Source organism: Vigna angularis, chromosome 8 (genome assembly GCF_016808095.1).
Source record: "Vigna angularis cultivar LongXiaoDou No.4 chromosome 8, ASM1680809v1, whole genome shotgun sequence".
Lineage (NCBI taxonomy): Eukaryota > Viridiplantae > Streptophyta > Magnoliopsida > Fabales > Fabaceae > Vigna > Vigna angularis.
The window spans coordinates 28012317-28038276 of record NC_068977.1 but is presented as its reverse complement, the minus strand read 5'-3'; the positions used below and the strand labels follow the sequence as shown (position 1 = coordinate 28038276).

Here is a 25960-nt window from a genome sequence, read left to right as displayed (position 1 = left end):
AATCAAATTATAATAATATATTTAGAGTTGTTTTTTTATACATATTGTATAATTTGTATTTTGTTTACTAGTAATAAAAACTAGAAACAGAACTTTTGTTTTGCTAACTACTCGTGATTTGTGACGTACTTTAAGTAATGTGAAATTATTCTTCTTACATTTTTAATATTGTAAGTTAAAAATATTTGATCAAAAGTTTATGAATACAGTATACAACCTTTTTATCCTGATGCAGTTCTTAATTGAATTTTAATTTCAGGTTTTATTTTTTTGTTTTGGGTAATTAATAAATTTTTACATTTTGTTTCTTATTTTTAATAAAATTGTTTTTATCATTTTCGTTATCATGGTTTTATTTATTGTTTATGGACATATTTTAAGTAATTTATTTATTAAGTAATTATGTAAATGACTTAGTTATAATGTGTTTTTTTTTAATATTGTTTAATTGTTCAATTACGACTTTTTAACATCTTATATTATTGAATATATATTTTTAATATCTTGTTTTACATCTTTTAACATCCTGTTTTATTCTAGAGAAGAAAATTTTATTCTTGAAAATGAATTTATCTATGATATTGTTTCATCCTTCTCATGCTGAAATAACTAGAAAAATGTTCACTTCCTAAGCTCACACCGATTAAGATGATCATTGTAAAAGAAAAAAACATATACAGATAAAAGCAAGGATAAATTAATATATAAAAAAAACATACATATAATTAAAGTGTAAATATTATACACCACAAATGAATCAAAACAATCCTAAGCATACATTTCTGGACTGACTATCCAGAAACATGTATTGATGTCAAATCATGCACTTGTGGTGACTTCTACTGCTCTATAAAGTCATTGTCAATGAGTTTCACTTTATCACACACAAGGTTAATCTGTTAAAGTGTCATTTTGCCGAATGGAGAAAGGTCCCTCAGACTAGGACTCCTTGCTACTCCTCACCACATAATCCCCTTCTCTACTTGAGATGGAATGATTATTGGAGCGTCAAGATAACTCCTAATACTGAGCTCCTACATCAACACCTACACTACAGGCACCACCATGAAACCTCTCAATGAGAGTCATGGAGTTACGTTCATCTACTATGCACATGATCAACAACATACTCATCATCATCATATATCCCACAAAATCATATACACATATTACACATAAACATAGTAAGCAATCACATGAAGCCATTACATATTCATCAAAGTATCAAAAACACAAAATAACCTAGAAACTGGAGAGAAAAAAAACCTGAAAAGGGGCGTCTAGGCGCCAGAAGCCACTGAAAAGGGGTGCCCAAGGGGCGCTCAACGCTAAACCTTACGCAAACAGGACGCTCAAGCCCAAAGCTTGCACAAAAAGAGCGCTCAGGGACGCTCAACGCAACATTAGATTTTGAAATGCTTCTAATATGACCTTTGTTACCTTCTATACATGTTTAACTAATTCCTAGAACATTGTAGGAACTAAGAAACATATAAAAACACACTTCCAACTCAAAGTAGCTAACTCAAACCCAACTTAACTAATCTAAACTTACCTAAACTCAATTCTATTCCTTTTAACACCAAATTCTACAAACTAAAGGCTTGAACAAGTCATAAATGACTCAACAACAAACCTTAAATCATCCCTTTTAACACAAACCTTCTATATTAGAATCTCACCATTCAAAACCCCTAAAATTTGAGCTTAAAACCTCGTAAAACCTCCATACTAATTAATACCTATTTATAACTCAGAATTTAGCTATCAATAATCTCTAACAAGTTTTAATTGACACTAAAACAGACCTGAAATACCAGATTCCTCACTTCAACCATTATCTTACAATTTTACCTATTAAAACCTCTATTTCAACTACAAAACCATATAATTTTGATACTCACCACCCCTTAACCATTTCAACTAAATCCAATCATCTATACAATATCACAACATCCCATTCATAACAACTACAACATCATATTCACATCATACCAACTACCAAATTAACATAATCCACACTTAATGAGTACTAAAATGCATGTCACAATTACAATTAAATCATACTATCATCCAAACAATCACATATCATACTTGTAAATTAAAATTTAAGAAATGAATACTAGTTTCCCTTACCTGTTAGAAACTCCAACCAGCTCTAAAGAACCCTATTCCTCTAACAAAGCTCAAGGAGCTCTATTTGTACCTACAGACAACAAAAACACAATCAGGATATACCGTTAGCACCACTGATCAACAGAGAGTCTTATAGAAGACTCAAACATTACATGAAAAATGAGTGAGACCCACATGCAATAAGAAAGGACCAGAGAAAAGGGGTCGAAACTTAACTTATTCAGATGGAGAAACTGATCAGTTTGAATTGAAGAACTCGCCGCTAGGATCACTCTTATAATCTCAATTTTTCAATGAGATGAGTTGAAAAGAAAAACACCTAGAGAGAAGACTTTAGAAAAGTGGTTTCTAAAGAGATTATGTGTTTTAAAATAATGAAACTCGTTTATAACAAAACTTTTTATAATAAAACCATTTAATATTAAATTAATCGAATGTCACTGTTTTTAAATCCACTTCTAAAATATAATTTTATGGGATTTTATAGTTTAAAAGTAATTCCAAAAATACTAGCTAATAAGAATATAAATTTTAATAAAAATATCAATATAATATTTATATAAAAATTAAATGCGGTCTCAGAGACAAAATTATTCCATTAAAAAAAATTAGAATTAGATTGAACAATAACAAATATATGAATTAAATTGAAATTTTTTTAAAAATTTAAAAAAAAAAGAAGCAAAAAGGTACTTACTTACATGTGGTATAAATTGTTTACATATCGTCAGTATTATAAAAAAATGAATTAATAAAACAAAATTTTAAAAATTTAAACTTCATTAAACAAAATATTACGATCACATTGCAAAAATTAGACGAAACAAATTAGTATCTAACTCTTATATTAAATATTGATAGAATTATTCAAAAGGATGAACGTAAAATTAAAAAAGAAGATAAAAAAGTAATTATAACAAAATATTCTGGAATTTTAAATAAATATAAGTAGAAGTATAGTTTTTACAATAAATTGTTTCTCTATCCAATTTTTCATTTATTTTTCCTCGAAGGAGAAATGTTGAAACAAGTAATGACAACAACTTTGTAATAATAAAAGAGTCAATTAATTAAATAACATTTTCTGACATATTTGGTGATGAGGGCAATTGTTTATTTCAAATTATGCAATTAAGCGACCTACTTTTGAATAAACAAATTACTAATTAGTGTCACTAATGACCCATTAAACCATAATCAAAGAAGCATTTCCATATCTTACTCGTTTTTTGTTCTTCTTTTCACCTTTTGAATGTGCAATCCATAAAATAATCCTTCAGTTGCATGTCGTTAGCAAATATTGCTCTTAATTAAACAAAATCTACCCACTTATTTGAATGCATTGTAGTATCACATTGACTTTCATATATGTTGTATTATTATTTCATTGAAAAAACTATATTCTTTTTATTCTTAATGTAAATTTTGTTGAATCAAAATATCATATTAACTTTTACTAGTTACATGAATATTTTAAAATACTTAAAACTAAAATATCTATGAAAAATATTTTACTAATAATAAAAATAGTAATTATAAAACATGTATGAAATTTTTAACTTTAAATTAGCTTAACTATTATTTTATTTGATTAAATATTTCTTTAATGAAGATTTATGAATACTTCATTACATTCTATATTGATTGAAAAAAAAAATCTACGAATAAAAATAGTTAAAGAAATCAATTTGCTCAATTAGTTAATTAAAAAAAAATACTACTTTGATGTGATATATAAGTTCATGAAAGAAATAACATAATGGAAACAGATTATCAATTAATAAAAGAAAATAATTGTCTTATTTTAAAAAAATTGAATTACAATTTATAATACAAACGTGAATTGGAAAGTAACTTGTAATTGTCAGCATTATTTTACGAAGTAAATTTTTTTATAGGTATATTCTTTTTATAATTCAATCTTATTTCTTACATCACAAACTTAATGTAAATATCTATTCAGGTGACATTAATGTTTCAGTTATGGGGCTGAATCACTGAATACCTTTAAAATTTGTTCTTTTTCGTTGTCCGGTCTCGCTCCCTGCGTCTCTTGTTTGCTCGTCTGTCTGGGGGTATACCTGTTAAAGGCACTCTAATGCCAAAGTTAGTAGTTGAACCGTTCGGTAATCCAATACGACAATGACAGTAATGAATATACAGTAAATATCTCTATCTACCTTTTACTTTTGACTTATATTTATAGTTTTTGAGCATGAGCCTAGGATTAACGATATTTTAATCTCGGCTCAATCCCGGTTCAATACCCTTAAACACCATTTACCTTAATCTCCTTAAAATTAATCATTTACACTTGTGAGGTCGGCCGTCCCTACTGACATCTTTGTGAGCTTTGATGGTCGTCCGGTCATATGAAGTTGTGGACTTTAATGACCGTCCGATCATATGATACAATAAAGAATTACAATTAAATTGTAACGATTAGACTCTTATATATATATATATATATATATATATATATATATATATATATATGTTATTAAGTAAAAAGAATTGTATTGCTTAAATTTTATCTTATGATAATAATTTTTGACCCTGTGATAATGTTTGTTCCAACAAGTGATATTAGGCTCAAGATGATTTGATTGATGTCCAAGAGATATTTAAACCTTTCAGTCAAATTCAAATCTTTATTTTGTTATGTTGTAGAAGACCAAATCCCTTTTTCTTGATACAGTTATTTTTTTTATGTAAAAGATGAATGTTGAGGATCATCATCAATGAGTAAAGCTACAACTTTTAAAGGGCAACCAATAGATGTTTGATCATGCACCAGAATCTAATCTTTGACTTGAAACAATGCTGGATCTCATACACTCAACTATGTTCTATCAAATGATGATAGAGGAACAGTTATTATCCACTCACCATATACAGAAAAAAAGCTGTTGTGGACCAAGATTCCTTTCTTATTGAACAAAGATTCCAATCCATTTTTATCTGCAATGTTACATTTCATTCACCACCTTATAATCTCCATATCTTAGTCCGATGTCTTTATCTCTTCTGCAACAGAGAACAAGGTCAAGTCCACTCCTTCAGGAATGAGATTCCTACAGAAAGTTTCTTATCATATATATATATATATATATATATATATATATATATATATATATATATATATATATATATATATATATATATATATATATATATATATAATTTGATTTAGACTTTTTGGATCCATAAAATTTGATTCTAAAATAAAAAATATATTTTGATATACATCAATTTTTATATTTATTTGATATTTTTTTTTTAATTTTTATTATCTTTTTTAAAACAATAAATTTATTTTTTTATGATCATTTTATTTTTATATTATGTTTCAAATAAATTTAAAAATGTGTCTATCGTATCATTATTTCTGAACATAAAATTTAGACTTTTTTTTTTTTGTAGTTGTTGTATTCCAGAGAGTTAGGGCATCCCCAACTACCTTTGATGCCTGCATAATAAACAATGCATGGTTGACAAAAAAACTGAACAACATTATGGCTGCAAAAGAAAAATGAACTGTCAAGTTTTTGTTTTGAAAGCCCTTGTTTTATTCAAATGTTTTGAATTTCAATTTTTGCTTGATAGTTCATGAAATATCATTTATAAATGCTACAAGTAGTCACTGTTAGGATTAATAGAATATGATGATTTTGGATATGCATTATCTCATGACTTTCCTTTGATCTTTTCATTAAATAAATTAAATAAAAGGCAGATCTCGATGGAAAGGTATTTTATTTCATCCACAATGATACAACTACGAGACAAAAAAATTACAGTTACACAGCAGCATAGGAAGATTATCTTACCTTTTTTTATGCCAGTATCTTACATAAATTTTCTCTTACATATGTTGTCTTATTGTAACAAGACAAAAAATAATAATAAATTTGGCACATGTAACCTTCATCTGTCCTCACCTTGATAAAAATCTAGCACCATGTTGTTATCTTTATTTTTTTTTTTAGAAAAAAATTATCTACCTCTTTTGACAATTCATGATAAGAATAAAATGGTTCTAACAAAAGTGAATTTTTGTATTTATAAAGGAAAAAATAAAGGTGTGTAAAAATTATTTGAGTGTGAAGGTATATCATATTTTTTTTTAATTCAACGTTCAATCATCTTTTCTCTCAACAAGCAAGTGGCATATCATAGTGAAACTGTGATTTTGTTACATATTCTTATATTCTCCACCTTCTGCAGTTTTACTCAAGCATTGTTATCGATTGTATAGTTTTCAACTCTCTTCATTCTCCTAATCATTACAAAGTTCCAAAACTAATCACTCTGTACACCCCAGTTTTCAAGGAAAAGCATCCTTGTGAAAATGTCAGAATCCAAGGAAGAAAATCCTGACTTTCTTCCCAAGTCAAAGCCACAGGAGGAACATGGGTTTGCCATGGATTTTGACATTGGCTTCGAAAGTCTATGGCCCTTGGATCATCTATCTTTGGTCTCCAACCCCATGTCTCCTTTTCTCTTATCCACTATCGAACAACCTTTTTCTCCTGTCTGGGCTTTTTCTGATGTTGAAGATGAGCAAATCAGAATTGCAACTGCAGGTATCATTCTTTGTTTGCCACGGTTTCCTGTTTTGTTATTTTTTGTTTTGGTTTCTTTCAGTTTGGATGCTGAATTGGATTTTGGAGTGTCTTCAACTTTCATGACTTGATTCATTTCAAGTTGACTCTAACTTGATGACAGCCACTGAACTTGCTTCAATTGATTGTGAAATTTAAGAAGATTTAGAATTATATTTTTCAACAGTTTCTCTGTTTCTCGGCCTATAGTTCTTGAAAATTGAAGGAATTTTAACTTTTTTATTATCATTTCCCTTGCCGTTCGTGAGGCTCTGTTTCACAGATGATGATAAAGTAGCATTTCCAAATCTAAAGATGAAATTTCTTTTCATCTCCATCTTATAAACTGAATGGTCAAATTTTAAGGCCTCATTATGTGCAGTCATTTCACTATTTTTCTCATTGACCTTCAACCTATTTCATATATAAAGGTCATACACACTTTTGTCAACAATTCCAACTTTCTTGGGATGTTGACTATTGCATGTGTAAGATGATGAATTTATGGCTTTTGTAGTTATGTATAAACACAGAAAGGCTAGATATAACGTGAGATTGAGCTCAAAAATGTCATCAGCATAACTGTACAATTTTTCATACACTGTTCCAGTGACACCTGATCCTAAAAGTAAATCTCAATGTAGTTATGGTATTTGTAGTTATTTCTAAATATACAAGTACTAGATATAATAATATTGAGCCAAGAATAAGTTTTTATAGTTCATTCCAAAGACATCTATATATGCCAAACATGAACGTTATAGTTTTCTATGGACCTGCAGTTGTTCTGACTGAAGCTACTACTTTCAGGTAACACAAAAGCAGTAATTGAAAATCCAGTTGAAAATTATGACAACAAGAAATATGTGTCACCATCTCTTGTAGCCGTGCCACCTTCAGAAAATTCAGATGGCTATTGTCTAATCAAGGAAAGAATGACACAAGCACTTCGCCACTTCAAAGAGTTGACTGAACAGAATGTTCTTGCTCAGGTTTGGGCACCTGTGAGGAATGGAAACCGGTATGCACTCACAACTTCAGGCCAACCATTTGTTCTTGATCCACATAGTAATGGACTTCATCAGTATAGAACAGTGTCTCTGAGGTATATGTTTTCTGTGGATGGAGAGAATGATGAAATACTGGGACTTCCTGGTAGAGTTTTTCAGCAAAAAATTCCAGAATGGACTCCTAATGTTCAGTACTATTCTAGCAAAGAGTATCAGCGCCTAAACCATGCACAACATTACAATGTTCGTGGAACCTTGGCTCTACCTGTGTTTGAGCCTGCAGGGCATTCATGTGTAGCTGTACTGGAGTTGATAATGACTGCACCGAAGATTAACTATGCTCCTGAGGTTGACAAAATCTGCAAAGCCCTTGAGGTTGGATTTCTTTTGCACTGTACTATTTCTTATAGGAGAAAACTTGAATACAATACTCCTGGTATTATTTTCACCATATGAAATTTCAAATCTGGTTGAATAACATTGAAACAAACAACACTTAGAGTATTGTATCTAAGTTTTGTTCTTCGTTATAACTTATAAGTGCATGTTTTGCTCATGTTTGATTCGTTCTCTATTGTTAGTTTTTGAGGTTTATTATCATGACAATTGTAAGTTTAACTTCACTTTTAAAACATGAATATATAACTCTTAATTCAATTCTGCAGTGTCACAATGTTCCATTAGTGATGTCATTGTGATCCTGTTGTTTGTAGTGTCGGAACTGGTTGTTCATAAGTTATTATTGATATGTTCTTAAAAATTCCTGAGTCACCTGCTGTCAGTTTCTTTGCAGGCAGTTAATTTAAGGAGTTCAGAGATTTTGGAGCATCCATACAATCAGGTCGTTTTCTACTATCATGCATCCCTTATCTTGTTTATTTTCTCAAAAGATATATATATATACACATACATATATATGTATGTGTGTATATGTATATATGTATGTTGTTCTGTGATTTCTATCTTACCCCTCTGTTATCACAGATATAACTTGGCAATTCTTTTAAACCAGATTTGTAATGAAGATCGCCAGCACGCATTAGCCGAGATTTTGGAGATACTGACAATTGTATGTGAGACTCATAGTTTGCCTCTAGCACAAACATGGGTTCCATGTAAGCATCGGAGTGTCTTGGCACATGGTGGTGGTCATAAGAAAAGTTGCTCAAGTTTTGATGGTTGTTGCATGGGGCAAGTATGCATGTCTATAACTGAGGTAGCATTCTATGTCATAGATGCTCATACATGGGGTTTCCACGAGGCTTGTGTTGAGCATCACTTACAACAAGGTCAAGGGGTTGCTGGGAGGGCATTTTTGTCTCACAACATGTGTTTCTGTGGGAACATTACTCAATTCTGCAAAACTGAATATCCCTTAGTACATTATGCTCTCATGTTTGGTTTAACCAGCTCTTTTGCAGTATGCTTACAAAGCTCTCATACAGGAAATGATGAATATGTGATAGAGTTTTTTCTTCCGCCAAGGATCACAGAATTTAATGAACAAAAGACTTTGTTGAGGTCAATATTGGCCACAATGAAGCCACATTTTCAGAGTCTTAAGATTGCTGCTGGTGTTGAACTTGAGCAGAATTGTTCAATTGAAATTATAGAACCAAGAAAAGAAAGAGTTCATTTGTGGTTTGAATCAATTCCAATTACTCAATCTTCTATGTCGCCACCTAGACATGCCTCCCCAAGTATGGGGGAGAGGCTGCCACTGGAGCCATCTGAGCAGCAAATAACAACAGACTTTGATGACATAAATGATGGAAGGAATCTCGGTGATAATACAGATGGGCACATTGATCAGAATACTTCCTTGGAACCCAGAACCAAAAAGAAACCCTCAGAGAGAAAACGTGGAAAAGCTGAGAAATCTATTAGTCTTGATGTTTTGCAACATTACTTCACTGGAAGCCTTAAGGATGCTGCAAAGAGCCTTGGTGGTATGTTTCATTCTCTGGTTTAGCAGTTAAACGAAATACTTTGTGTCTCTTCTATGATACAGGTTTTTCTCTACATCAATGAAGAGCTCATGAAATATAGTAGTTATATGGCAACAATTCTTCTCTTACAATATTTAAGTTCTCTTGCTACTTTCTAGAAACACAAAGTTATGTAAAAAATGCTTAATTATCAAAAATGGTTATTGTTTATTGCTAGTAGCTTTCATTTTTACTACTAGCAGCTCAAACATGAAATTCTTAGATATATTCTTGATGTGCATGCAGTTTGCCCTACTACAATGAAACGCATCTGTAGGCAACATGGGATATCGCGTTGGCCATCTCGAAAGATCAAAAAGGTTAACCGTTCCCTATCCAAGCTAAAGTGTGTCATTGAATCAGTCCATGGTGCTGAAGGTGCCTTTGGTTTGAACTCTCTAAGTAATGGTTCACTTCCCATTGCTGCTGGTTCCTTTTCTGAGCCCTCCACTTCAAACAAGTTCAACTGCCAAACCTCATTGACCATTAGGCCATCAGAACCTAAGATCAATGAACAAGATTTTGATGCTTCTAGAGCATCAGAAAAAAACAGACAAGCTGGGTTGGAAGCTCACTTTTTAAGTACAAGGACACAAAATCCTGAGAAAGCGATTAATGAAAAAGTTGTGGCCGTTCAGGAGATTGGCACTAAAGGTACAACCAGGTTTAGAACTGGGAGTGGCTCAAGTGAAGAGAGTGCAAATCCTTCTCCTCATGGTTCATGCCAAGGTAGTCCCCCAAATGAAATGTCCCCTCCAAAAGATATATTTGTAACAGGTACCAGTGAGCAATGTCTTGTTTTAAGGGGATCACTGGGGTCAACACTGCACTCAACTAGTACACCCAACCGTGCAACTGCAAACCCTATGCCTAATTTTGTGGAAACCACAGAACCTCAAGAACCATTTGGAGGACAACTTCTTGAGGGTGTTGGTAGTTCTAAGGACTTGAGGAATCTATGTCGTTCAGCCGATGCTGTTTTGGAGGATCAGGTTCCAGAACCTTGCAGGATGAATCCTCAATGTTCTGATTTGGCTCCTGTGCAGCACATGGATACTAATAACATGACACCTTTCGCAGTTAGGAAAGAGTTGAAGAATGTGACCATTAAGGCAAGTTACAAAGAAGATATCATAAGGTTTAAGATCTCTTTGAACTGTGGCATTGTGGAATTAAAAGAAGAAATTGCCAAAAGATTGAAACTAGAGGAGGGAACATTTGATATCAAGTATTTGGATGATGATCATGAATGGGTTTTGATAGCCTGTGATGCAGACCTGCAGGAGTGCATGGACATCTCAAGATCATCAGGCAGCAACATAATCAGGCTTGTGGTGCATGATATTCTGCCCATTCTTGGAAGCTCTTGTGAGAGCTCAGGAGATTGGAAAGGTTGTATATAGTTTGGTTTGTACTTAGCTATTCAGAATCTTTAGTTGTAAGGGTAGGTCTTTCTAAAAGATATTATGGTTTTAGATTTGTGCATATTGCAAGAAACCGTAACGTTGGATTTAAGTACTTCAAGTTTCTATAATCACTGTCTTCCAATAGTTGCTTATCACCCAGAAAGAAATGGGAAAAAAGAAAGAAAAGGTTTCGATTTGTTGAAATGTAATGTCTTTATTATTATTAATATTTATGTAAGGGATTTTACATTTTAAGGTTTTGTCAAGGTTTTCCGCCCGTTTACTTTTCAGAATTATTGTCTCAGTAGGAAGTTGTATCGAAGTTTTAAGTGAAATAAAACTTTTTAGTTTTTTTTCAATTCTATAACTTGGTATCAAGAGTCAGTACTCTCTGTCTTCCTTGTCTATCGTCGTTTATCTGTTGTTTTCGCCGTTCGCTGCCACTGTCCATCGTCGCTGCCGCTGCTGTCCGCCGCTTTCTCCGATGAAGTCAAGGGTTAGGTGCCCCTTGAGAAGCCGACCCAACCCAGGTGGTCCTCTCCTCAAAAGCCTCCGCACGCACCACCTTCCCGGTGTCGGAGTTATACCGCGCCACTGCTTGTCATCTCGCCGGTGCGGTGCTTCCGGAGTGTGTTTTGATTCTTGTTTCTTGGTTTCGTTGGATGGGTCATACCCAGGGTTTCCTCCCTCAAGTCATGTTATTTGTAACCCAAAGTCCTATTTCTTCTCACAGCTTTAGAATGACCTCTTCTACTTAAATTAATTCATCTTTATCTACTATTCCTATCATTACGTCTATAAAACTCAATTAAAAAAATTATTTATCATCGTCCTCTGTTATGGAATTATGGTTTCTTGGTCAAGGACATCGTAATCATCTTGTACAAGATATTTCTATGGTTCTTGACGAAGAAAACTCATTATGTGTTGTTTTGTGGTAATTGATTGAGCAAGAGGTACGAGATATCTTGAGGCCCTATAAGACATGCTACTCTTTTTAGAAAAGAGCACAAGAAATTGTTATTAATGATGTACAACGGCTTTTTGATGTAATCAAAAAGTAACTTCTCTCAAACAGGTTAACCATGATATGGTTTCTCATGTAGCAAAAGCTCAGGCTGCGATAAAAGAGTTAAAGAACTTTTTTGTAGTTGATTCATTAGAAAGTATTAACAAAAAGTTTGACAAGTATTACATGGTCTTAATTTTGAGAAGTTTACACTCAGATTTTGATCATGTATGTGATCAAGTTTTAGCTGGTGACCAAATTCTGTTCATGGAGGAGGTAGGAGCAACTGAGGAGGATGTGGTGGTGGAAGTGGACGTCCTCAATGCTTATCTTGTAAGATAATGGACCATAGCCAAGATAAATGTTATTTCTTGCATGGCTTTCAAGACAAAGTTGATCATGTGTCTAAATCTGATAATTTAAAATGTAGAATTTTTTATGAAGAATACCAAGAGTTTGAGGTACAAGTCTGAAATATTTTCTAATCTTGGCCAACCTTCAGTAATGTCAAATTTGTCAACTGACTGCATCTCTCAATATGTGGAAGGTCATAGTCCACGGTTTCTTAACTCAGGTGCCTTAAATCATATCTCAGGTAACATTTCTTCATTTTCTTCATGTCCTTTTTTAAAATTCCTCATTTCATTACTCTTGTCAATGGATCCAAAGTGGCATATCATAGAATTGGCAAAGTTTCTTATTTCCTTCACTAAATTTGATTTTTGATTTGTATATTCCTTATTGTCTTTACAATTTAATTTCTTTGAATCAATTGACTCTTTCCTTAAATTGTTACGTAACCTTTTCTACTAATTCCTTTGTTCTAATTTGACTCCTGTGCAGCACATGGATACTAATAACATGACACCTTTTGCAGTTAGGAAAGAGGTGAAGAATGTGACCATTAAGGCAACGTACAAAGAAGATATGATAAGGTTTAAGATCACTTTGAACCGTGGCATTGTGGAATTAAAAGAAGAAATTGCCAAAAGATTGAAACTAGAGGAGGAAACATTTGATATCAAGTATCATGATGATGATCATGAATGGGTTTTGATAGCCTGTGATGCAGACCTACAGCAGTGCATGGACATCTCAAGATCATCAGGAAGCAACATAATCAGGCTTGTGGTGCATGATATTCTGCCCATTCTCGGAAGCTCTTGAGAGAGCTCATGAGATTGGAAAGGTTGAATATAGTTTGGTTTGTGCTTAGCTATTCAGAATCTTTAGTTGTAAGGGATAGAGGTCTTTCTAAAAAATATGGTTTTAGATTTGTGCATATTTCATGAAACGTAACGTTGGATTTAAGTACTTCAAGTTTCTTTAATTATTATCTTCCAGTATTAATTGCTTATCAGCCAGAAAGAAATGAAAAAAAAAAAAGGTTTCGATTCATTTATTAGTTGATGTGGTAACTGATTTTAACATTGAACTGTTTTGTTTAGGACACCTGCTGTTGTTGTAAATGATGTTATTTTTCTGCTAAAATGTGAAACTCAGGATCATTTTAACAAATTTTTAGGACAAAATGAGTCTGACCTTGAAATTTTGTTGACATCAATCTGAGATCTTGAAGTCAACTCAATTGGACTATATTTTTATCAGAGTTGCCCTTCTCTTTCTTTTATGTTAAAAAGGTTCAATTTGCATTTATAAATACTGCAGTCATCCAATAAAAATCATGTTCAATATGACTTTTACAATGATTATTATAAAATTAATAAAAAAGATGTCGTTCATAGCAACTTGCAACTACATCAGCGCAAAAACCAATTCTACTGTCATTGTCCACACTATTTACTCAATTTAATGGGTAAACGGCATGGCATCTGGCTGAACAACAAGTATCTTAATTCAGTCCAACAAAAGTTATTTCCACAAACTCATTCAAAGGAGCAAAAGTTTTCAGCAAGTGCTTCTAAATATTAAACAAGGAGTTGTATCCTTCATGTCACAGCATGTCATCGAACTACCAAACCAAAGTTCAACAAACGTAGAGACATTAAAATTAATAGGACAGATGTGATTAAGCTGTAATTTGTTCAGTGATGTTAGTCAAATTAACAAGGATAAACCATACACACTCATTTTGTCAGTCTAATTTCACGTTAGTGTGAAAACTGAATGTGACAAATGAATAACCTAACAAAATCTGAAGCCTACACATGAGCAATAAATTACATTTCCTTTTCTATAATTGTACAAAGAGAAAACACACTTGAAAAGTATCTATCTGCAGAGAAGTTCACACCCACCAGAAACAGCCATGGTTGGCGTAAATCAGAGATACAAAGACGAAAATGATGTTGCGTGATTTCAGCAAGGGGCATTGGGAATCTTGTGTCAAATGGCTACCTAAATGAGCCAGTTTGCAGCTGTCCCAGCATTGCTACTCAGACCTATTTAGTCTTGAATCCTTGTGCATTCACCGAGCAATTGTGTTCTCTATCTTATCAGAAAAACAGCTCTAGATTGTTGTGTCAGAAAAGGAAAGAAATCCATGATCAGCCATTCCACTAGTCCAACCAAATCTAAAGCAAATAAAATTGTGAATAGAGATAGTCACGAATTTTATAGTAATCTTCACACAGAGGACCTTCAATAACAATTTGCTGAGCACCAGAACCACCACCCTGTAAGAATAAAGAAAAAAAATCATCTTAACAGATCAGAATCGTGATCAAACAACTGAATAAACTCATCTATATTAAAAAAGTACCAGTTTTCTAAGACTACAGAAAAGTAACAAATGCTCAGAAGGGGAAGCACTTACCTTCTGAGTTGCATCGCCAACTTTCCGAAGAGTTACGTATTCACCACAACGTAAAGCTCCACCAGCAAACTCCACCTATGAAGTTAATTGAGTTAGGATACATATTTCCATACTCAATGTTCTCTAATTTTCTTTTACTCAGATTTCAGTTAAAGAACACAGTAAACAGCATTTGCACTTCATGTTCCAATCAAAAATCGGAGCAAGGAGGAACTGGAAACTAAAACTGAACAAGTACCTGAACACCCTTGCCAGAGAGAAACTGTTTGATATCTGCCAATTTCAAATCACCAACAAGAACAGACTTATGTGGAGGAGCCGCTTCAGAAACAGGGAGCAGAGAAAGCATGTCGTTTTCTGTCTTCCCTACTACAGCATCTACCCAAGCTACTTCATAATCTCCCAGCTGCAGTTGAACTCATTTTCATTATTCAAAATAATGAATTCCCACCTAGTGGAAAAAGGTTGGTTGTAGCTATTCAACATGATATACTTTTACCTTTTTGAAGAGTACATTACTCATTAGCTTCTCAGATAGTTGAACCTATACCCAGAAAAACACATGATTAATTTTAACATCGTGTAAAGCTGTTTTGGAAATGTATGAAACTTGACATATTGTACCTTGTAAGCACATAAATCAGAGGTCACATCAATTGTCTCATCAATTTGGGGAGCATAAACGTGAGGACAAACATGCTTCAGGCAGTGCTGCTTCAGATGCTCTGTAGCTTCTGCTGACCCATGCACCAAAACCTTTTGGAAAAATCAATAAGTATTCATCATCATGCATGATAATAAACCAAGTAAATGATAATAATGATAGTATCATTAGCTCATCCCTTAAACCAATATCATGTGCCGGTGAGCTAGACCATAATAGCTAAAAAGTTAGATAGTAATACTGGGAGGCAATCAGAAAAATACATGAACAGATTTGGTGCATGTCTCGTTATATACAGTTCCTTATTCCTAGTTTAGCCATTGATTGTTCGAGATTATTCTCAGTTAAGTAGGAATGTAACTTTTAATTTCAAGTAAACACCAAAGTAGTCTGTCAAATATTAGTCTATTAAAATTTTAGTGAACAAATTTAGTCCGTCAAGTAAACTAATTTGGCAAGCACAAATAGATCTAAGGGAAGATTTGCTCCACCAAGGCAACAAAATCTTTCTGGGCAATTTGATATAGGCTTAAATCCACTTTTGATTTCTGTAGTTTCACAAATGTGTTATTTGGCTCCTATAAAGTTTTAATTGCAAATTTGGTAATCAAATTTTGCAAATTAAGCAATTTTAGTCCACTGTTAATATTTCATCCAACTGCTTACAAAAAATGCTACATGTTTATTAGTGATAATAATATCAATCACTCATTTATGTAAGATATTGATATTAAGGTTAGACAATTAACTTTAAATACATATTAATCTGACAGATATGTTAATATATTTTCTTAACAATTGAATGATATAGTAGTTGAGTTGCTTAATTTTGGAAAACTGGAGGACCAAATCTACAATTATGATTTTATAATGATCAAAATTGCACATATGCAAAACTGACCAAAAGTGGATTTAAGCCTTTAGTTTACCAAATTAGCATTCATGGTAAGTTTTAATATCTAGGGAAAAATGTGCAATTTTTAGCAACCATTAGGAAGTAGGGGGAAACGAAAAATGTTAGAGAAAAATTGCATTTCCCAAAAAAAATCACCTCATTGGGAATTGGATAAGTCAGGATAAAACTTGTGGTGAGACCATTCTGAAAAGGTTTTCTCTCCTAGCTCGAGAAGAAAATAGAAAGGAAAAAAATCAAATGAATAGTCCCTTATATTGTCCAAGATAAGAATATATTAGGAAATAAGGGCTTCTTTATTGTTTGTTTTCCAAGTTGTCCAAATACTTAGTATAGTTACCTTAAAGGTATGATAGGAAGTTCATCTTAATTGTTCTCATGTAAATTGTTTTGCCACTCTGGGTGAAGAAATACACTCAAGCACATTCACGAAATTTCCCTCCACTTTTTCTAACATATTGTTACTATTTAAAAGTCGTCTTAATTGCAATCACCCCTAGCTTGCCTTAGTTGCAGCCTCTATTGGGGCTAGCCATGATTGCAGCCTCAATGATAGTGTTTAGACCCACATCAAATAGAAAGATATGGCTTAAGTCGAACTTATACAGTTAGGATCATCTTAACCATACAAGTCAATTTTGTGAAGTTAATATAGATCCTATGTTTGAGTTCTTATGGTATTAAAGTCTATCCAAAATCTATTGTTCTACTTGCATTTGACACACTTTTTGGCACAAGTGTGTTGGAAAGCTAGTTGCAGCCTCTTTGGAAAGTGTCTTGATGGCAACTTGAAGGACGTAACTATTAATATCAGATAGTGCTCACCTTAAAAGTTATTTTTGCAGTTTGAATTAGACACTACACAAAAATGCTAAGAGTTACTATTAAAAGGTCTCTCATTGGAAAAAAATATGGGTGAAATACCCCTTGGCTTGGGTAATCTTCCCTCATTGTGCTAGGTTTGATGACTGATTAAGGCCTGGCCAACCAAGTAAGCCTTGGGGTTATTCAGCTTTCCAAACCATAAAAAGCCAACCGAGTAAGCCAACAATATCAATATATTTTCCTGCACCTTTATCTACCCATTATAATACTATCCCGCTAAAATCCTAATTCCTTGCCACCACAGAATTGTAGCCAGAAGATCAAAATGTTCCCTCACTTAAGATAGCATAGTTTTTAAAGGTGGCAAAATAAACTGCCTAGTTGAGGCGGTTCCCATTCCAAAAAAGACAAATCAAAATATAGTTTACTAAAAAGTTAATGATGTGCTCGGTTAACCGAGGAGCATCAAAGAGATGCATACCAGCTTCAAGGGAGCCACATGAGATAGAATATTTTTGATGGATCTTCCATCTGAACGTCCTTCAAAATCCATGTAAACCAATACACACTTAACTTGCACCTGGAAAAAAAAAATAATATCAGTACCTTACACCATTATATGTAGATTTGGCAGATTTGAGATTCACAAAGTAGAGTGATACATACAGGATATTCAAAGCATAAGAAATGAATCCATTTGCACAACAATAATTAAAAGAAGCTTCCATGTAATGCTCCCTATCTGATGTGTTTCAAACCCAAATTAAAGGAATGGATAAGAAGAACTGAAGAGCATGACAAAATTCAAAATGCACACAACAAAATTTTGTATGAAAAAAACCACGAATGTGGTTCCAACTCAATATTATGCTTGATTTCTTTGGGGATAAAAACATGAGATTCCTCATACATAAACAGAAACAGAGAAACAAGCACAACTAAGGAACAAATAACAGATATGAAGAAAAATTTCAGTTGTAGGATTACTATGACTACAGGAAAAACAGACATAATAACATCTTTTGTAAATCTCAAGAACTGATAGGTGTAAAACATTTGTGAAAGTCGTAAAATTTAATAATATTCAAATTACAAAAGTGCTGATAAAAATAATTCAAAGTGCAAAAGTGGAAGGCAAAATTAAAAAATAAATAACTTGGTTCATCTATTCAATTTCTGAATACAACAGTAACATGTGCAAATTCAAATACAATTTAATAAATTTACTATTCATAAAAAGCAGAAACACTAAAATATAAGAAATAAATACTGCTACTTACAGTCCTTTCATCAGATACAACTTTTGATGGCTTTGTATCAAGTATTAAACCTGCAGCACCTTCATCAAGTTTTCCATTTATATCACCACCTCCCTGACAGAAAATAGGAAAAAGATAATCAAGTAATAGTATTAATAACATGTTGCAGTATAGATGCCAGCAAAACTCTCCATTCCTCTATATCAGAACTCGTAAAATAGTACATCAGTAAAAAAAAAATTAGGTAGAAGTTGCATGTGTTACTTGCCATCCAAATGTCTATGAAAAAGAAAGTTAAAGACAAGCAACCAAGCCAAATGCAAATAGACCATAACAAGTTACTAAGCTTAAGATTCTTGTACTTTTTCCTTTATAAAGTCTCCTTATGCTTTGTGATCCATTGTACATACTTCTGAATATGTAAATTCATTATATTCTATCCATTGAACCTTCTTTGTTACAATTCAGCATACAAACAAGGTATAAACAGTAAAGTAGATTGTTTTTAAAATGACAACTACAAGCTGAAACTGGGAAGTAGATGTTTTAGAAAAGAAACTAACGTGCATTGCAATCTGATTCATGTCTTCATCCTTAATTACATAATCATCTGGATTTATGACTTCTCCAAAATCATCCCATTCTGATGTATTCTCATAACAGGGAAACATTGGAGCAACACTCGTGGAAGGGGGAACAAATCCATCAATAAATATATCCCGGTATCCTCCACCTCGTGGACCAGCCACTGCACACAAATCAAATCAGTGAAGGAACCTTAAACAATTGTAGAAACTTATAAAACATTATAAGAAATTTCCAAAAAATTTCAAAAATATGCATAATAACAGACAAATTCAATATATGCACAAAGTAAATATGACATGATTTATATTAAATACAGATTAAATTAAATAGCAGTCACATTAGAAAGTTCATAAAATGATGAATAATGTTCCAAAGACAATTCAATATCATGTTATTTGTTGAATGGTAGTCTTTTATTTTAAAACTCTTAATGTTCAGTACATATTAAGATACAACCAGTTGAAGACAAAAAGTTCAGTTCTATAATCATTGAAAATTTCAAATATATAAAACACAACTCTGAATGAGGAAGTTAAGCAGAAGAGGTAGTTATTACAGAAATCTGAAATGGATAATTTTGTTTGTCCAATTACGTTTCACAAGAGAACAGTGCCAGATTTATATTTTCTACTTAAAATGAAAAAATATGAACGTTTCATAAGAATAGCTCCAAAACAATTTATACTACACATACCTTCTGGTGGTACATGATTATTGCCAGAATCAATGACCATTGGATCACTATTATTATTCTCAGACCCATGAGATGTTTTCAATTCTTCCTCTTTCATAAGACTGGCTTTTAAAGCTTCTTTTTTTATTCGATCTTGCTCTTCTTCGTAGGCAATAAGCTCTTCCCCAACCAAAGGAACTCGCTTGGACACAACAACTTTGACAGCTTTTGGTGGTGGATCAGCTTGGAGCATACGAGCTAGTGTGGCAAACTACACATCCAAACACATGACGATCAGTTGAAACAAATAATAGCAATCATCAGTTTTAAGCAGTTAAAGAAAATACATGACGGGAAATATTACATGACTAAAAAAGAGAAAACATCATTACCACAAATATAAATCATTCTTTTAATAAAGATAAATCTTCAACGGTATTCTGTCAGTCTAGTAGGAGAGAAAATACAACATCCTAAGCTAGAATTTAAAATACACGACAACAACACATGACAAAAGATGGAAAATTAGCAGTATTTGCATTTGTGCATGTGTTGTTGAAAATATTGTGCAAGATGGAAACAAAATGATTGGTGAGAAGATTATAAGGGTGGAAACCAGGATTGTATCATCTTGAATGCAACAGTGAAAAGATATATCCCATGGATACAAAGAAAGGTTGCTTTAATCCCATGTTTTACAGTCAAGCAGACAAGAAAGAGAAGTTAAGGTATATTACAAATGGGTAAGCAATAAACACAAGCACTTTCCTAACAACCAACATAAGAAACCCCATTAAAAAGTTTGAATTAGATGCTGTTTTCACAGCAAAAATATCCATGCACATGTCAGATTACTTTTAGAACCAACTTACGAACATTATTACTTTATTTATTCACAGGAAACAATGTCAAGGTAGGTCATCGGTAAATGCAAAAAAGAATACTTTGTAGAGCATTAAAGTAACTGGCAACTGCTAACATATTTACAACTTTTCTCTGACTTATCTAATCTTTGGAACCTTGGGAAAAGCTAAAACAGTTCATATTGAAAATTCAAATACAAATGCAACTGTGGCATCAACACTATAAGGACAAGCTGTTAATAGATTTGCAGATAAAAGTAGAGAAACATGCTACAATTTATGGTGGTTCTCATGAATACAGAAACACAAAGGAAAACAATTCTCAGGATATACCTGGCCTCTTTCAGTAAAAAGCACAAGATTTTTTGAATCATTGGCCCACTCAACAAATATATCATGAGAAAAGCCTGCTTCCAAACTTGCCATGGATGCTAGAACCACCTATGAAAGGTATACATGTCAGAGTCAGTAAGGAAGTTGCTCTGACAAAAAATAAGTATAAAAATTATTCAACCTTTGGACCCTCTGGAGCATTGTCAAGGTCAGTCTTGTTAATCAGAAGGGTAACATACCTACAGGTAAGAGAATTGCAGTCTAGTTTTAGACACAAGATAATAGCAATCATAACAAGAGATTAATGATTTGTTTGATATCCTTAAACTTAGGTTATTGAAGAAAGCATTTGCTTTATATAATAGATATCTCAAGAAAGTAATCATGGGTTTAATATGCCATGCACTAATTAGGTGTTAAAAGTATTCCTAAAGACAGCATAAAATTAAACTTTGACATAAGAATATATTATTTCAACTATAAGTTAAAGATGAGACCACTTACTTCAGAAGAAAAATATTTTCACGAGTTTTTTCAAAAGACTTTGCTATGGAATCACTCATCCACTCAAGGAAACTCTTCACGTAATCAATTGTGCTGGAAGCAACATATGTAAGAAAGTATATAGGGTAGTTCAAGTTTTCATCAGACCAATACTGCAAGAACAAATATATGAGATATTAATTGGGACATAACACCATAAGGAAAAAAAAGGGAGAAAGAGAGTAGAAGCACATGTCTCATACTGACCGATTCCAACAACAGAATAAGTTCCAACACTCGTCCAGCAGTGTCAACAGGTAGTAATACATTGCCACCTGCTCTTAGAGTCTTCTTTAAGATATCTATATAGTCAACAAGATATATGATCAGAAATTTAGAAAAACCAAAGCATATATAAATCCTAAACAATTTTTTTTCATTTCTAGGTCAAGATTAAAACTACATGCTTGGCTCATCAGCCTCATAAGTGAATGTACCAGACATAAAATATTACAGCTTACTCTTAATAGCTATTGAGAAAACAAAAAATATGGAAAAACCCTGCTTAGCTCAGTCATAGGATTAAAAAGATGGTTACCTCCAAATTCTTTGTCCTTTTGACGTCTGTAAGGCTGATTGTTCAAAGCATTGTAAGCATCAGTTATTAGAACAGCAGGCCGCACAAAAGAACCAAGAGCAGTTCCATTCAAATGCCTAAAAAAAATATATTGATGAGAAGATTCTTTATTGCTCTCGGAAGGTATAAAATATAAAATTGAACCACGAGTAGTTTACCTTTCTTTCCTGTGATTAAAATCAACAGCATATATGACATCCTCACCATCCTTTGTAATTTTCCAAACAGTACCTCCCAAAAGATGTCCAGCAACATGAGGAGCAATCACAATTCCTTCTCCTTTGCCTAAAAGTGGTTAAAAATTAAAATGACATTAAAGATAACACGACCCAAATGAGGGAATATTAAGTACTGAAACATCAAGGCATATCGGAATCAGAGAGGAACTCTAAAAGATTAAATAATACTGGTTGAGAAGGTTATATGCGAGGTTTGGGAGACTGGACCAATTTCTTTCAAGTGTGGGCAAATTTTTGTCACACCAAAAGCTTTATTTTTTATGAATTGATAATGCATGCTTTAATTTCACATCACTAATTAATGTACACTTTTATTCATAACTTCTACAGCAAGGATAAATATTTCACATGGTGAATATAAGTAAACTGTTACAAAAAACGTATTAACTTCTGAAAATAAAATTTTAAACAAACGCATACTTTGAATTAGTGGATTCACATGATTACTAAATTTAGGGCAATTCAAAGCTCCAAAACATTTGAAAATGAGGTGTATTCACAGATAAACTAAACTTTCAAATCAAATTTTTCTAGTTGTTAACAAAAATCTTCCATTCCGAATGCAAATAATTCTAGACACTAGAGACTGGAAACTTGTGAAGTTATTATCATTCAGGCCTCTACTATTTGCCAGATAACCATGAGAGGTCACATAAAAATATATTTTCACTATATAGCATGACAAACATAAAAAATTAGGTGAACACCTTCAGCATTGATCATTGATCCTTTAAAAAGTTATACTACGTAACATTAATTTTGGCCATTTAGCCCCACTAAATCTTTCAACATGAGGCAAATAGATCTTTTTAACATGGCCCAAAACAAAGCTATTTTCATCTTCGCCTCCTTTGTGAGAAATACCCTTAGCTTCAAGAGAGCTGTTGCCAAGACAAAGGATTCCAGTTTGGAGGGAACTTTGGATTTCCTAATGGTCTTTAATTTCATGCAATAAATAAAGGCTTGAATGGGATTATGGTCCAGATACTAACCTATAAGTAGAATGGTGAGGTGGAAGAAGAGAAACAAAATACATGTCACCACTTCAATGCATGACATTCAAAAAAAAAATTGAAACACCTGCCTGACAGATGATGATTCTGAGAATATGTTAGCCTCGTTACACTCTGGAAAGCAGAATCAATATCATCCAATGTGAACAGATCGAATTCCGACACTTGCTACAAAAGAACAAAATATCTCAATCCAACCATCCAGCTATGAAACACACATTTTCCAAATTCTATCTAGTGATTAAAAAGACAAGTGCACATATAAGAATATGAGAGATCCAACATCCTACAAACCAAGAAGCACAAAAAACCTTCTTCTCAACAGCAAAACCAAACAAACCAGTGTGTAATTTCACCTTTCTTGAAAGGTACTGGTCATACATAGTGAGAAGGCCCAATCTGAAGACAGGTTCAGTTGAATAAACCGGGGCAGAGAGTCCGAGCTGCTTAATGGCATATGGGAGGGCACCAAGGTGAAGTGTATCAGCATGTGAAAGCAAGACAGCATCAATGGTTGATGCTACCCTACATGCCAGTCATAAAATCTCGGTAAGAAATCAAAGGTAACAAAATATAAACACGCCCAAAAGGCAAAAAGCACAAATGTCATTGTCATTCAAATATACAATGCCACAAAAAAAGAAAATAGTTTTCTCCTTTCTTATTCAAAACTCTAGTTCCTCGACAACAAACAATGTATAAAGGAAAATAACTCAAAAATCAATATTATGGAGTTGAAATTCATATCATGTTAGGAAGAAAAGAAGGCAGACGGATTGAAACAGAGTACCCACACAAAAAATATATATAAAAAAAAACAATCTTGTTCGCCACAAACATGCCATAAACATCAATTCCATTGTCATTTATAATCACAACCCCGCCCCACAAAAAAAAAATCTTCTTCTTCTTCTTCTTTCTAGTTATAGTGCCTCTCAACATGGGAAAAAAAATTGAAGCAGAGAAAGAAAGAGAAAGACCTGGAGAGGGGTTGAAGGAGTGAGGGGTCGAATTGGTCGTTCCAGCCACAGTCGACGAGGAAGTTGAAGCCATCAATGGAGACCAAATACGAGAGAGGGTTCTCATTGTACACTCCACACAGTGGCGTTACCTGCACTGATGTTCCCATTTTCCACTCTCAACTTCGTCCACACACACAAACCCTTTGGTGTCTCAAAACATAAGGGGTTTATGGGAAAGATGGTCCAGGAGAAGGGGGAAAATGCAAATGATTTCTTTAGTAAAAAAATGGTAATAATTAGAACAGGATTAATTTTATCATAATTATTAATCATTAATAACTATATATTAAGCAAAGTGTGTGAAATACATTAATTAATTAATATATTTAAAAGAAAATATTGATGAACTAATTTGACCTACCCCTAACTTAGAGTGGTAATGAAAATAATACTCGGGATCTCATGTGTGTTGTTCATACCCCATCCAATTACTTAGGGTTGATTTATCAAAATTCGAAGATCATCCATCGTAAGATCGGAATTAATAAGTATAACTATAATTAGTTTGAATTAGTTTTTAATCTCTTATAAAAAATAATCTTCAAAATGAAGTTCTAGTGCCTAAAAATAAATATAGTTCTTATTTTATTTTTAATTATTATAAAATTATTTAACTCCATTTATTTGAAAAGGAAGATTTAAATACTCATTTTGTCTTATTGATTTTGTTTGATGTGAAAGTCATTTTTTTTAGTATTCAATGTGTTCTAAATTTTATAATTTATGTTCAATTTGATTCTTTTTCATAATACTATAAAATTGTTAACGATAAACTATACATGGTAGTATTTGAATGAGTTGTTAGATTGTTGTTTACATGGTCGCCTTACATAAATGCTTACGTGGGAATGCGACGTTGTTATCGAACCACGTAGTCAACCACCATTAGAGTCATCATCGGAGTAGTTTCGTTCCTCCACCATCGTGACACATTAGATTCCACCATCATATCAAGTGTAGCACTAGTCAAGAGGAATCACAAACCACCTCGCATCACCAACGTCTTCATGTTATCTCCTTCACTTACATTTCAAACCACTGTCAATATAAAATTCAAATGTCTTTCAGTTTCCCTTATGCATGTTTGTACTAACTTATATTGTCTTATAGAATTGTTTTCAAAAAATGTTTTAAGAACATCTTTTCAATTAATATATGATCACCTTTCTATGATCGTCCTATGATAAGCTTAAAAATTGTTTTTAATATGAATTGCTCAAGAACTTGGTTTACTTACTAATCATAACAAACTTAGTTTACTCACCAATCAATATAAGTTATTCAATATATAATAAAATGATATTATACAAATTAGGTTTTCAAAGTGATGGGTCATTACCCAAACACATTCAAGAAGATTTAAAGTCATTTATGTAATTTGAACCAATGAGGTGTCTCCAAAGTAGACCAAAACTCTAAAATCTTATCTTGCACCAAACCCTAAAAATCTTATCTTGGTGAAAGAAAGTTTGACATGTTGCACTCTAACTTTTACAAAAACTCTCCACTTAAGAGCTTG

At 32.8% G+C, this 25960-nt stretch overlaps 2 protein-coding genes across 2 annotated transcripts; one reads left to right on the top strand and one right to left on the bottom strand.

Annotated features, from left to right (window-relative positions):
- Positions 1-6260: 6260 nt before the first annotated feature.
- LOC108346096 (protein NLP6) lies at positions 6261-11503 on the top strand. The gene is made up of 5 exons (XM_017585075.2): positions 6261-6722; positions 7551-8125; positions 8544-8591; positions 8763-9699; positions 9985-11503. Exons 1-5 carry the CDS (start codon positions 6488-6490, stop codon positions 11139-11141), a joined length of 2952 nt encoding a protein of 983 aa, XP_017440564.1. The 5' UTR covers positions 6261-6487; the 3' UTR covers positions 11142-11503.
- Positions 11504-14154: 2651 nt separating this feature from the next.
- On the bottom strand, positions 14155-24642 carry LOC108343689 (cleavage and polyadenylation specificity factor subunit 2). Its single transcript, XM_017582020.2, has 18 exons — positions 24400-24642; positions 23776-23944; positions 23491-23587; positions 22326-22452; positions 22129-22244; positions 21798-21892; positions 21552-21703; positions 21229-21286; positions 21048-21155; positions 19873-20122; positions 19154-19338; positions 18612-18704; positions 17813-17911; positions 15554-15685; positions 15429-15473; positions 15168-15335; positions 14930-15004; positions 14155-14789 (listed from the first exon to the last, which is right to left on the bottom strand). Exons 1-18 carry the CDS (start codon positions 24546-24548, stop codon positions 14688-14690), a joined length of 2220 nt encoding a protein of 739 aa, XP_017437509.1. The 5' UTR covers positions 24549-24642; the 3' UTR covers positions 14155-14687.
- Positions 24643-25960: the final 1318 nt, after the last annotated feature.

What these genes read in the sequence shown, in the direction of transcription:
- LOC108343689 (XM_017582020.2), bottom strand. Translation starts at nt 24,548, where the DNA reads ATGGGAACATCAGTGCAGGTAACGCCACTGTGTGGAGTGTACAATGAG. An exon ending in CTCCTTCAACCCCTCTCCAG is followed by an intron (nt 23,945 to 24,399) that starts GTCTTTCTCTTT and finishes ACTGGCATGTAG; the next exon opens with GGTAGCATCAACCATTGATG. An exon ending in CTGATTTATGTGCTTACAAG is followed by an intron (nt 15,474 to 15,553) that starts GTACAATATGTC and finishes TTCTGGGTATAG; the next exon opens with GTTCAACTATCTGAGAAGCT.
- LOC108346096 (XM_017585075.2), top strand. Translation starts at nt 6,488, where the DNA reads ATGTCAGAATCCAAGGAAGAAAATCCTGACTTTCTTCCCAAGTCAAAG. An exon ending in TGGAGCATCCATACAATCAG is followed by an intron (nt 8,592 to 8,762) that starts GTCGTTTTCTAC and finishes CTTTTAAACCAG; the next exon opens with ATTTGTAATGAAGATCGCCA. An exon ending in TGCTGCAAAGAGCCTTGGTG is followed by an intron (nt 9,700 to 9,984) that starts GTATGTTTCATT and finishes ATGTGCATGCAG; the next exon opens with TTTGCCCTACTACAATGAAA.